This window comes from Phascolarctos cinereus, unplaced genomic scaffold, assembly GCF_003287225.1.
Source record: "Phascolarctos cinereus isolate Bilbo 61053 unplaced genomic scaffold, phaCin_HiC Scaffold_5;HRSCAF=322, whole genome shotgun sequence".
NCBI lineage: Eukaryota > Metazoa > Chordata > Mammalia > Diprotodontia > Phascolarctidae > Phascolarctos > Phascolarctos cinereus.
This window is the reverse complement of record NW_027555958.1, coordinates 315,382,838-315,396,699: the sequence shown is the minus strand read 5'-3', so window position 1 is coordinate 315,396,699 and position 13,862 is coordinate 315,382,838. Positions and strand designations below refer to the sequence as shown.

At 37.3% G+C, this 13,862-nt stretch overlaps 2 protein-coding genes across 2 annotated transcripts in view; both read left to right on the top strand.

Annotated features, from left to right (window-relative positions):
* Positions 1-2,456, top strand: part of HSF5 (heat shock transcription factor 5) — a 40,577-nt gene extending 38,121 nt beyond the window's left edge. Inside the window, 1 exon segment of the mRNA XM_020992044.2 lies at positions 146-2,456. Within this exon segment, the coding sequence (XP_020847703.1) occupies positions 146-216 (71 nt within the window). The 3' untranslated portion in view covers positions 217-2,456.
* Positions 2,457-4,649: 2,193 nt separating this feature from the next.
* Positions 4,650-13,862, top strand: part of RNF43 (ring finger protein 43) — a 92,845-nt gene continuing 83,632 nt past the window's right edge. The window contains 1 exon segment of the mRNA XM_020991885.2: positions 4,650-7,224. Within this exon segment, the coding sequence (XP_020847544.1) occupies positions 6,973-7,224 (252 nt within the window). The 5' untranslated portion in view covers positions 4,650-6,972.

The following is a 13,862-nucleotide window of genomic DNA, read 5'->3' as shown; positions in this document are numbered from 1 at the left end:
CGCCCCCATATGCTCCCCATAGAAGTACAGATGCAGAATGTCTCATCCTTCTTGCCTTAAGAATATGATTCTGTACAGAACTGAGAGTTGGGCTTTTTGCTGTCTGAGTGGTAGAAAGTGAGTTATCATTCTTCTCTCTTTTTAGATCTCCATCTGCTGGTGGATGTGGCTTGCAAGCAGGAGCACTTTCCAAAGGAGGAAGAATTAAAAGAGTGAGGAATGGATGACACATGTGACATTGTGCACTAGCTGCGGCTGGTTTCCTGGAGTCAGGCTGGCCTTGCACATGACACACAGTTGGGATTTTTTTCAGTTGTGTTAAGAAAAAATTTTTTTTTTGTTCATTGTGAATTTTATTGGGAATTGGTCACTTTGATTTTTACTACATCTGTTCAGTTCAAATTCTTTACCTTGACAAGCTATAAAATATCTAGTGGTCAGATTATTTAGCTACCCAGATCCCTTACAAATAGAAAGCCCTGGCTGTCTGTTACAATCAGGAAGCCTCTAAAAACTGCCTGCAACCATGGTACTGGAGAACTTTTTTTTGTGTGTGCTGATTTGTCATCTTGCTACTCCAGTTTGCTGTGAATTGTAGTCAGCACAACTCCACTGAGTTCAGTCTATCTGTTTCAAGTCACAGTGTGGCCTTTTTAAAGAGGATTGTGTGAGAAACAAAGGCATGTAAGATCACAAGATCACAGGTCTGAGATGGGTCAGGGATTCCAGGGAAGCAGCTCTGGGAAAGAGCTAATTTTTTAAATGATTAACCAGGAAATGCTCTTTACTTCCTAACCCAGAATTCTGTTTCAACAGCAAGGCGTCCGGACCTAGGACCATCCATCACACTTAACAGCCGCTGATTCCTTTACATTAATGGAAGCATTTTTCCATTTTCATATTTTCCTTTGATTTTAATGATATATTATCATAAATGGTAAGAAAAATGGTTCCTGTAATATACTGCTTATTTAGATGTCTTCTAAAGAAAAGTATTTAACTTGTTTAATATATTGTATTTATAAATGCTAGTAGATTTAAGGGTTTAATGGCTATGTATTTATATTAATATTGAAAGATAGAAGGATAAAGGATGCGTGTGTAATATTTCTATTCTGATGGGAGATTGTACAGTATATGAGCAAAGCAGCATTGATATGTAACACAATACTTTGCTTATTCAGATATATATATGTGTATGTGTGTATATATATATGCATATAATATGTAGTAAATCTTAATCTTTATCTGTAGAACATACAATATTCAAACTTTGAGTCACTGGAGAGAACTGGTTGGCAGTTATTTAGCAGAAGCTATGACTCCTATGGATTTTTTTTTCTAGTTTACATCTCGGTTTCATCTTCTGAGAGAGTTCTGGGTGGTGGGACAGACTATAAGATCTTTATTTTAGCCCTCCTCAGGGTTCTGAACTTGAGCAGTTGGTTTTGAGGCTTATCTCCCTAGGGGACATCTTGGCTGCTCATTCTCTGTGGTTAACTCCCCTCCCATAAAACAAAATAAAACCCCCCAAATACCATCTCTGTTAGAAGCTTTCAGATTTCAAAGCTTTAAAGTAGGCTAGACGTACCTTCTTGAATTATGCCTCAGTTTACCTAGTGAGTACCTGAAAACACGAAACTCATTTTAAAAAAAAGGTACATAATAACATGGCAGGTGTATTATACCGCCAGCTATGTGGGTGTCCTGAATTAATTTCTGAGATCCCATTGTTTGCAAGGGTTGATTATAACCCTTGGAACTGTTATGGAAACCAAGCTTTCTGGAAAAGGATCAACTCTACAGTGACTTCAGCCAGTCCAACTGTGAAAGTAGGTCCTTAAGAATGAACTACCCATCTAATCAAGCTAGGAGGTGTCCATGTGATGGGCATTTGCCCTTGTTGGCAAGGCTCAAAGGAAAAATGAGTTGCTGAGGCCCCATCCAGTTTGCCTTTGGCAGACTATGTAATAAAGAGAGACCCCACTGGCAAATAAAGGAACTTTTCTTTTCCTTTGGTATGTTGCAAAGCTGATATTACTGTACAGGTGATGCTCCTTCCCTTAACCTTGCTTTCTCAGATCTGTACATTGGAAAGAGGTGATATCTTTTTGGAAACATAAGCCAAGCAGGAGCCTTGGCATAGATTTAGATTTGGTGGTTTTAAAAGGCTTAATTAAGGAAATGCCATTATCAGCTTTCCAAATTTTTTATATATGAATACAACAAAGGCCAAGGAGCTGGATCTCCTGCCATACTCACATGCATGGTACTTACCAGCTAACGTTATCCTTATTGACTTGGGGAAAAATGGCAAAAGATAAAATAGTCTCTGCATGAATTAGCTAGTAGTGCATGGCACAATGCTAACAAGGCTCCTGACTTGCACCTCAGTATTTCAGCACCTTAAGCACTGATGTATTTCAGTCAACAATAAAGTGAGTGTTCCAACTAGACACATTGTCTTTTTGTTTTCTTATCATGGTGATGTATACTTTGATTTTTTTTTCCACATAAAACTATCATGATGTACATAATCATAATAGGAAAGTCAGAAGGGAATGTACTTCTAAAAGCAAATTTCTTTTTAAAAACTGATATATAAAAATCCCCCCCCCATTTGTATTTGAACAGAGGTGAGTACTTAATCTTTATTTTACAGATGGAGAAATTGAAGGTCAAAGAGATCAAGTCACTTGCTTAATTTGACCTCCATATACAATATATATATATACTCCATATACTATACTTCAGTATAGTGTCACTAGCTCCTGAAGAGTATTCTAAGATTTTGGCTGAATTTACAGAGCCAGCCATCTCACTTGATAATTCTGATTGTTACCCTCTGTTTCTATGCTGACTTAGGTACAGCATATTGATTTGATGATTTATATATATATATATCCCTCTGATTTAGGCTTATGCATCTTTATGAGAGGCCACCCTTTATTTTCTTTAATGCTTTATAGCATTTGGTCTCCTTCTTGTCAGATGTCACTAGTTTTGGAATTTCTGATGGAGATCAGGAATTTGGACAAGTGTGTATGTTAAATTGTAGGTTTTGATCTCTTTTTCATTTCCGTGAATTTTTCAGAAGAGATGGGGACAGAATCTGTTAGCAGTTAGTCTTTTATTTAGTCTCTCTGAAGATAGCTCATTTTTGGAGCATGTGCATCAGAGTTATAATAATTCATATTTTATTTTTCTTGCAATTGCACTATCACAGAACATAGACAAATAAAAATAGACAACTCTTAAGAGACATAAAAATTCTGTCCTGGTAAAATGATCAACTGTGTCCTTCAGCAAATGATTATAGGGGAAAAAAATATCGTATGCTGTACTCTCAAAGTCTGGACAAAAAAATTAGCATGCTAAAGTAAAAAATTGTTTATGAAAGTTCTTTCCTTGGTACTCTTGGTCTAAAGCCCATTCTCAGGAGGGCTGTAAAGAAGCAAATGTCTAAGATGAACATTCATGCTATTTAATCAGTCCAACAACAAGCATTTGTCAAGAACTTACTGTGAGTCAGGTACTGTACTGGGTGCTAGGAATATGAAGATATTAAAAAATATAGCTAGAATTTATGGAGCACATTAAGGTTTGCAAAGCGCTTTATAAATATCTCATTTTATCCTCACAACCACCCTGGGAGGTGCTATTATTATTATATTAATAGTATATTATAATAGTATATTGTATAATATTATACTATTATTATTATTATTATTATACCCATTTTTGTTGTTGTTCAGTCATTTAGTCTTGTTCTGACCCTTTGTGACCCCTTGTGGGGTTTTCCTGGCAGAGATACTGGAGTGGTTTGCCATTTCTTTCTCTAGTGGATTAAGGCAAACAGAGGTTGTGACTTACCCAGGGTCACACAGCTAGTGAGTGTCTGAGGTCAAATTTGAACTCAGGACTTACTCCAAGTCCAGCACGCTATCCACCTTGCCACTTAGCTGCCCTTGAAAATTGATAATACTTGGAATGAAAAATGGTTAACCACACCCAAATAATTCAGTATGACTTCTTGGTAAACCTTAAAAACAGAATCCTAGCAACACTGATTACTAAGTAGGTACAATATGTTTTCCATTACTGCTAATGACAAGCTTATGAGATAGGCCATAGTTTACAAGCGAAAGAATGTTCAGAGAGCAGTAATGATTAGGTGAGCGTTATATTTCTTATTGCCTACATTCTTCTTGCTGAGCATGTCTTAGCCATTTTCTTGAATTCATCACGTCACAACTCACGGACTCTTGAAACCTTGCACTGAGGTCTTAGGTCTGACCTATAGTATTATTCACTCCCAGGGATGCCAGAAGAGAGTAACAGTTGAATTCTAGACCTTTGACATCAACCTGACCTGAAAGCTCCTTGTAGGAAAGGTTTAGAAAAGAGTTACAGAGTCTTAAGTAAGCCAGAACTGAAGAAAATCTGTGCATGAAATGGACAGAGCCCTTCCCAGGGTAGTAGATGTAAGGGTGCAATAAATCAGTAAATGCTACAGCAGGGAGTCACTTTAAATCTGGCTTTAGATCATTGTAGGCACTACAATAAGGAAAGAGGCGCAAAATCGTTTTGAGCTCTTTATCTTCTCTGGCTTCGCATTTTATTTTCTTTGTATTTCCTCATACCACTATCTTTGCTCTATTAGGTATGGATTTTGCTTTGATGTTTCTCTGAGTGACCTGATTTACATGAAGTAGCTTGCTTAAATGAAGGTATCCATTGGTATTGGATGCAATTAGTCAATGGCTCGATAGAGGGAGTACAGGAGCAGAGAGAGAGATTTTGAGACTGACTGACTATGTGCATACCAGCTGGTGGTTGCTTCTGCCTGCTCCACCCTCACTTTGTGTCAGCAGGTAGAGAGAGTGATTGCAGTCCCAGGGGAGGGAGTCAGAGAGCTAGTACAAACCACAGGCTTCCTCTAGGGATTTGATCCAGAATTGCTTTTCTGGAAGGGAAGCTCTCGATTCCTACCGAACTTTACAAATCCACTCCATGATTCAGAGTTACTGCTCCCTCTGGGATTTTTTTTTCCTTTTGATAGTGATATCAGCCTGCTCTGGGTGAATTTTTGCTGGTGTTTATTACTCTGCCTTCTTCCTCTCAAGATTTTTTGCTCTTCAGGGAAAAGAGGGACTTTTGTCTGGAAAAGAATTTTCAGAAATGATTTTGGATTGTCTAAGTGCTTTAAAGTTCCTGGGGACATTAGCTTTCAGCCTGGAGTAAGTTTTTTCCTTTGATCTGGTTGGGATTATTTTTTCAGGCTGTGGAATTTCACTCGTATTTTACCTGCTTAGTGCTGGGCTCTCTGCAGTTTGGTTGTAGTGTAACAAGGTGGAAGAATGAACTGTACTTGGTTAAGCTGCTGAAATATTTTTTGTGAACAGGATCTATAAAAACATATTTGCATTTGTTTCACCCCTGTGGATTCCTGTGGGCCCGACGGCGCAACAGGTTTGCAGATTTCTTTTAAAATTACTCTTTTTCTCTGCCTCATCAAAAGGCTTTACTTTAACAGTTTCATGTTTGACTGCTGATTTATTTGACTTTCCAGCATTTATTGGAAACTTTGAGATTTTTAACTTGACCTCCAAATACAATGAATGTGTCTGGGAGGTGAATTTTTATTTATTTGGGAGTGTATCTTTTTATTTTTATTTATATTTGTGTGAAGCAAAGGTTTGAATTTTCAGGAGTTCATAGGACTAACATATAAATCAGTATCATTCAGGCCCATTTTTGCTTTTTCTGGGTGTTCTGCTGGGAACCTGTGACTAACCTCCCCGTTCCTCCCTCCCTCCTCCCCAAGGAATTTGAAAACGTGTTGGGAATAGCCTTTTGTTTCTCTTATGAATTTAGGAAATTATAGATCTTAAGATCAGCATTTTAAAATAGTTTCCAAAAGTATCTCATTACATGATAATGTTCTAGGAACTTCAGTTGGAAAATGAAGCTGAGTTCCCCAAGACAGTGAGAATAACAGGGACAACAATGTGGATTTGAATTGAAAAATAAAATAAAATCAGCCATTTCAAATGTATGTCCAATTATCAAAGTTATGATTAATCAGTATTATCCTACAAAATGTGACTCCATGTAAAATGACACTGGATTATAATGACAAATTTTAGTGCAGAACAACAATTAACAAGATGTCAAAGTTTCCTAACAAGTATACAAGTTCAATGGAACTAGAAATACAGATATCATTGGATATTATTTAATATAGAGAAACATCTTTTGGCATCCCTCAGGTAGGGCTTGAAGATTTGTTTGTTGTTCTCCATTCCAACACCTTACCCTTCTCCTTTTTCCTGAATTTTTTGTGGAAACTTTATGCCTTGGAAAGGGTCATACCTAAGCTGGATTCCATCATTGTCACTTGATACATGAGTTTTGGTGCTGATTTTTTTGTCTTAAGAAGTTTTTGGAATTTGGTTGTAGGTAGCTTAGCACCTTAATGCATGTGGAAGACTAAAAACCAAGTACTGTTGGTCTAACAAAATTTGAGAAAACAAGCATTTTTTAGGTCCCTACCACGTACAAGTTACTGTACTAGGCCTGAGTGATACAAAGACCAAAAAACCCAGTCTCTGCCTTCAGGGTTCTTGTATTCCACTGGTTTGAAATTCAGGTGTTAAAGTAAAATTGGAAAATCCAAAGAGAAGTGGTCTCTTTATTAGATAGAATGAAGATGGGAGAAAGTGTGACACCTTCAGAAAAAGTGATTGATGGCACCCCACTCCTCTGCTCCATCAGGAATACCACCTGTTCTTGGGAATTTAAAGAAAGGAAGGGCTTGAAGGACTTTGTATTTTTTGAAATTGCAGTATAAACTGTTGTTTCCCCCATTTGCCTGGAGCCAGGAGCCTTCTTTAGATATTAGCTGACAGGATTGGGAGATACGTTCCTGATCAGAATGTGTGGACAAAGTGTTTTGCTGCAGCTGGTAGCATGAGTGGTGGCCACCAGCTGCAGCTGGCTGCCCTCTGGCCCTGGCTGCTGATGGCTACCCTGCAGGCAGGCCTTGGACATACAGGGCTGGTACTCGCAGCAGCGGTGGAGTCCGAAAGATCGGCAGAGCAGAAAGCTGTTATCAAAGTAATTCCTTTGAAAGTGGACCCCACAGGAAGATTGAACCTCACATTGGAAGGAGTGTTTGCAGGTGTTGCTGAGATTACTCCAGCTGAAGGAAAACTGATGCAGGTAAGGAGAACTTTATTGTATCTTGCCATCTGTTTGGAATATACATTTCTCTCTTGACCTCTGAAACAAAATTTCTGCTGAGTTTTAGCTTTTGTTTTGTTTCTTCTCTTAAGAAAGTTCATGTTTTTATTTCTTGGGAGTATGCTTATCTTACATCAAGGAGCCAAAGTATAAGATCTCACTTTTAAACTGTTTTTACTTTTAAGTATGGCATTCCATTGAATTTCAACTTTAAGAAACTTCTTTGCAATTGGTTGTAAGGGTATTGTGTCTTAATAGATAAATTAAAATTGGGGGTTCGTTTGAACTAATCTGAGGATATCACTTTATGCCATATTTAAAGTGAGCTCTGAAAAGGAAGATTTAATCTTTTGGACACCACTTTGAAATTCCGCGATACATCTATGATGATTTCCTATCATTTTTTGTTGCTTTTAGAGTTCAATCAGGTTTGAATGAGGTGTGGAATAGTGAAAAGAGCACTGGATTTGTAGTCATGGGACCAAGGTTTGATCTTTTCTTGTTTTCCTATTATGTGACCTTGGGCAAGTCAATTTTCCCGGGTCTCAGTTTCCTCATCTGTAAATGAGAGGTGTAAATAATTTCCTTCCTACTCTTGTATCTTCTGATCCTGTTTTTGCTTGATTGTACGGTACACGTGGCACATTTTTCTCTATTAGAGATTGTTATTTCATTGTCTCCTTACCAACATGGACCTATCTTATTTATACAAGGATTTTTTTTAGAGCATTGACTTTGGTGTTAAGAGGACCTAGATTCAAAAGCCTGGCTTGGCTACTTAACTTGTGTTAAGTATGGAAAAGTTACTGAAACTCTCTGGACCTCTTACCTCATCTGTAAAATGAGGAGTTGAACTATCAAGTTTTGTATCTAGGACTTATATCTAAACTTTTGTATCTAGGACCACATGAAAATCAGTGGCCGTCTGATATCTGGCCATATTAAAAAGTTAGTTCAGACATGCAATTACTTAGGCAAGTCTGTGAGATTTAACTGTTCTTTATGTGTTGCATTTATGCATTGAACTGGAGCTATTTCGAAGACCAGTTGCTCAAATCCCACAGTGGAGATTGAGCCTAGAGGACTGGTCTTTTAATAATGTGTCCCTTCAGACATGAAAGTATTTTGCTATTGATTTATTCATTTTGTAAAAGAATACCCCTTGCTGTAGCTTCTGGGTACAAATATGTTAAAAACAACAGCAACAAAAAAAGCAGCATTTACTTTAAGTGTCTGTCATTATCTCCTTGAGTATACAATCTTGGTTTGTTTTTTTGAAAAAAGGCATATTATGAGTGAACCACTGATTTGAATGAACTTTAAATTTTGGTGAGTACTCTGAGAAAGGTAAGGAAATGAAAACAAAGCCAAACCAAACCGGTGGGCATGAAAGTAGTACAGATTTTCTAAGGGAGAAAAAGCACTTCATACCATGAAACTATAGAGAACCGAAAGGGGAAGAGAATGGATGTGGGAAAAGCCTCTGTATTTTTCTGTATGAAAAATGTGTAATTTATATATTTAAATTTCTGTCTAAGGAGAGATTACCTTTTAATTTAACCTTTCGTTTTATTCTTAGTGGTCAACTAGATGAAATTAGAAATGTGACCTTGCAATTGCAAAGTAACTGGGCCAGCTTTGTGACCATAATTAGTAAAAAAGTAAAATGTTCTTCCTGCCCATGGCTAGTGCTTAGTTGATACTCCTGGAGCATGAGGTTTGAACTCCATTTTAATTTTTGCTCCAGATATTTTCCCTGCAGAGGCATATCTTTTTGTGTCTGAACCCTTTGGGAGCCTTACTAAGCTTTTTGTGTTAGTAATGTCCTGTGGCAGCATGTTCCATGGGTTAATTATATGTTACACAAAATAGTTTCTTTTTTTTTTCTATTTAAGTTTGTTGTCTTTTATTGTAATGCTTGCACTTCTGTTTATATAATAGAAGGGGTAAAGAGGGAACACCAACAGCATTCTCTGTCCCATTTGTCATGATCATTATTATTGTTTTCTGGATGTGGGGAGCTTCTGGTTAGAGAACACCTTCCAAGGCAGATAGTTTTAGCTTATAGTTTTAGCTAGTTACCTGGGGCACTTAGAATTTGTGACTTCCCAGAAAGTCACACAGCCAGTATGTGTCATAGGCAGGACTTGAATCATGTTGTCTTGACTGTTAAAGCCAAGGTAGCCTCCTATCCTATGCCAGGCTGCCTCTCAGTTGTCTTTAGTTATTAAGGCAACGTTTATCTGATGTCTGTTTAGTCAATTCTTTTTCCCTTTGGTCTAGATATTGCTAATTTTTAAAATTGACTCTGAACTTAGTAAATCACTTTAAACAGATGCTTTGGTTTTAAATGCCCTTTCATTTGTCCAGAAGAAATTGCATTTTATCTAGTTATTTACCTAGCCTTTCTGGCTTTTTATAGTCTGTGCCAGTCTAGACTAAATAATTTTGTATTGTTGATAAGTTTTAGTCCCTCATTACCTTTTCCCTACATAAACTGCTTGTAAGTCATTAACAGAGTTATATTAAGTTCTAATTCTGACCTCTAGGACTCCAATATTAACCTCATTCCCCACATTCGTTTAGTCTTGCCTTCCTCTCTCTCTCTCTCTTTTTTTGAAAGTCTAACTAAATTATATCCACCAGTTCTCCTTTATCCATTTTTTGGTTAACTCTTTCAAAGAAATATGACAGGTCAGGGAGAGATATGAATTACCCTTATGGAAGCCATGCTTCCTTATCAGATTACCCTGCAACTTAGGTTTATTCTACTGTGGTTAACCAAAGCTGAAGTCCTGTTTATGTCTCCTGAGGTTGTGTTTTGTGGCAATTTAGCTTTCTCAGTGTCACAGTGTTATAAATCTTAGTTTTTGGTTTTAGAGAAATCAGCTGTCTTGGACCCTTGGAGTCAGGAAGACCTGAGCTCAAGGTACCTCTGACAACTAGCTATGTGACTGTATTCAAGTCATTTGATCTCCTTGAGCTTGTTTCTTGTAAAGTGAGGATATTAATATTTGTAGTAGCTAGTTTACAGGGCTTTTCGTGAGGCTCAAATACAATAATGTCTATAAAGCACTTTGCACACTTAAACATCAACTCTTAGCTGAGGACCTCATTTCATAGTTTAGCAAGAAAATCAAGGCCATTTGCTAAGATCTTGCTTTTCTTCTCATCTTAAAATCCATGTCATCATCCCTCACTATCTCCTCCTTTGCTGTTATCTCAGAGGAAGAGTTGGCCCTTCACCTCACCAGGACTAACTAACTCTTTTACATGTGTTATTAGTCATCTCCTACCTGATCTAGAATATCATCCCAACTTCTCTCTAATTTTCAGTTTCTCCCCATCTACCAGTTCCTTCCTTGCTGCTTACAAACATACCCAGGTCTCCACTGTCCTTAAAATATCTCTCAAAAATAGATTCTACTTTTTTTGCTATCATTCTTTATCTCTCTGACCTTTCTTGGTCAAGCTCCTCAAAATATCTGGCTCCACTCGTTCATTGCTTTTTCTCCTCTCCTAAACCCTTTGCAGCCTGGCTTCTGACCTCATCACTCAAGCAAAAACTACTCTCTCCAAAGCAACTTATGATCTCTCTTAATTGCTAAATTTAGTGGCCTTTTCTCAATCCTCATCAGTCCTCCCTGACCTTTCTGCATCATTTGACGCTATTAACCATCTTCTCCTTGAGATACTTTCTCCCTTCTGAATTTTTGTGACATTACTCTCCCTTGATTCTCCTCTTACCCTTTGGACTAAACCTTTCCGGACTCCTTTTTTGGATCTTTGTCCATTTCATTCTCACTTTGGGTGTACCCCAAGTTCCTCTCCTGCATTCTCTTCTATTTTCTCTCTTGGTAACCTTGGTAGCTCCTGTGGATTCAGTTATCATTCCTATGTAGATAGATGACTCCCAGGTCTATATATCCAGCCCTAATTATCAGTTCTGAGTTCCAGTCACTAACTGACTTTTGGTCATTTCAAACAAGATACCCCAAAGATATCTCAAATCCAGCATGTCCAAAATCTTCCTCCCTCTCTGTATAACTTAGCCCTTTTCCGAGCTTCTCTGTTGCTGCAGAGAACACTGCCATCCTTCCAGTCACCTGGGTTTGTAGCATTAATATCATCCATGACTTCTTATTTTTTCACTCCTCATTAACCAATCAGTTGTGAAATCTTTTTCCTTCTGTCTTCATAACATCTCTCGCTTTCCCCTTCTCACTACTCATAGCTACTACCCTTTGTTCAGGCTCTCATCCTTCCTGCCCTGGACTATTGCAATAACTTCCTTATTAGTCTCTCTGTCTCTGATCTCTCCCCCTACTCCAACCTATTCTCTAAAAAACTGCCAAAGTGATTTTCCTAAAGTGTAGGTATGATCCTGTCACCTCTGTACTCAAAATCTAGAGGCTCCCAATGTGTTACTAAAAGTTACTACTTTTCTAGCCTTCTTCTACAGTATTCTACTTCCTGTACTTTGTGGTCTAGCCATACTGGTCTACTTGCTTTTCCTCAGATACATGACATATCACCAGTTTATCTCCCGTGCCTGGAATGTTCTTCTTCTCATCTCAGTGTCCTTTTCATCTTAGTTTCCTTCATAACTAAGCTCAAATGCCTTTTTCTTCACGAGGCCTCTCCTGCTAGCGCCCTGCTATTATTGCCTCACCTTTTAAGGTTACCTTGTATCTGCTTTATATGTGTTTTGTGTATTCTTATGTCTCTATATGATGTCTTTCCCTTAGAATGTAAACTCCTGGAGGACAGGGACTTTTGCTTTTGTTTTTGCATCTCTAGAGCTTAGCATAGTACCTGCCACATGGAAGGTATTTAAGAAATGTTTGTTTGATTGAAATGCTTGTTGTTTGTTTTCTCCTTAAATTGTGGATCTACCATCTCTCCTTTAAGATTAGTTGAACTCCATAATCATTTACTGTTTTGTTTTTTTTAGCTCATATGTTAGTTGGTACCTGCTACAGTGAGAAAGAAATGGAGATTGATGAGTTGCTTTGTTATACGATTAAGGAGCCCAAGATAACAGTTTTGAAAACCATATTATGATCAAATTTTCACCATTTCTTCCCAAATTGTGGATTTCTGGCCACTAGTTCTGAAAAGTGTATGCTTTGAGGGTAAAAGGGTAAGGGAGCTCTGGTTTATTACCTTGGCATTTTAAAACATAAGTTTTTTTATTGCTATTTCCTATTTTTTACGTCGCCATAACTATTCCAAGAATCCCTTTCCCTCTCTCTTCCAGAGAGCAATCCCATATGACAAGTAGTATTTGTTAGGGAGGAAAAAAAAGTCAGCATAGCTTATTGATACATTAGAAAAAGTCAGAAAACGTGTACAGTGTGTAATACCCACAGACCTTTCACCTCCACAAAGGGGTAGGTTGGAGGTGTCTTCTAATATCTCTTTAGCTGAGTGCTGCTTGATTTTTATAATTTTGTTTCATTTACTTTTAATTTTTACTGTATAGTTCTTTCCATTTGCATTGTTATAGTTACCGTGTATGTTGTTTTCTTGTCTCTCTGCTTACTTCACTTTGCATCAGTTCATTTAAAGCTTTCCATACTTTTGGATATTTATCATGAACATCATTTTGTTCAACACAGTTATGTTCCATTACATTACTGTACCACAGTTTGTTTAGCCATTCCCCCTGGATAGGCATCTATTTTATTTCTAATTCTAAGCTACCACAAAAAGTGCTGTTATAAATATTTTGAATGTATGGGGACTTTTCTTCTTAGTGATGGCTTCCTTGGAATATTATAAGCTCAGTAAAGAAGTCTTTGGTTCAGAGGGTATGAACATTTTAGTCACTTGATTTGCATAGTTCCAGATTGCTTTCTAGCATGGTTGTACCATTTCACAGCTCCACCAGCAATGTATCAGTGTGTCAATCCTTCTACAAACCCTCCAGCATTGACTTTTGCCATTTTTTGTCATTTTTGCCAATTTGCAGGGTGTGAGGTGGATTATTCTGATTTGCATTTTATCTACTTTGAAGTTCTTTTGAGAAATATTTGTTCATATCCTTTGACCATTTATCTATTGTGAAATGGCTATTAGTATATTTGTTGTTTATATATCTTGGATACTAGTATAACCCTTATCATAGAAATTTGAGCAAAGGTTTTTTTCCCCATTCAACCACTTCCCTCATCCTAGATGCATTGATGTTATCTTGTGGAAGCTTTTCTGTTTTATATAATCAAAGTCATCTGTTTTATCTTTAGTAACTGTCTCCCTCTATCTCGTGTTGGGTTAAGAATACATATCCTAGTCATACCTGTGAGAGATATATGACTTACTTCTCTTTGAAATTTTTTTATAGTTTGATCTCTAATATTAAAAGTTATGTATCCATTTGGAATGTATTGTGGAATATGATGTAAAGTGTTGGTCTAAGCCTAATTTTTGCTAGACTGCTTTCCATTTTTCCCAGCAGTTTTTTAATCAAATAAGGAGTTTTTTCCCCCCAGGTAATTTTGTTTTCCACTTTATCAAACACTGGGTTTATTGAGTTCTTTGATTTCTGAATCTTCCTTATCTAGTCTGTTCCATTAATCTGTCTATTCTTTAACCAGTACCAGATGGTTTAGATG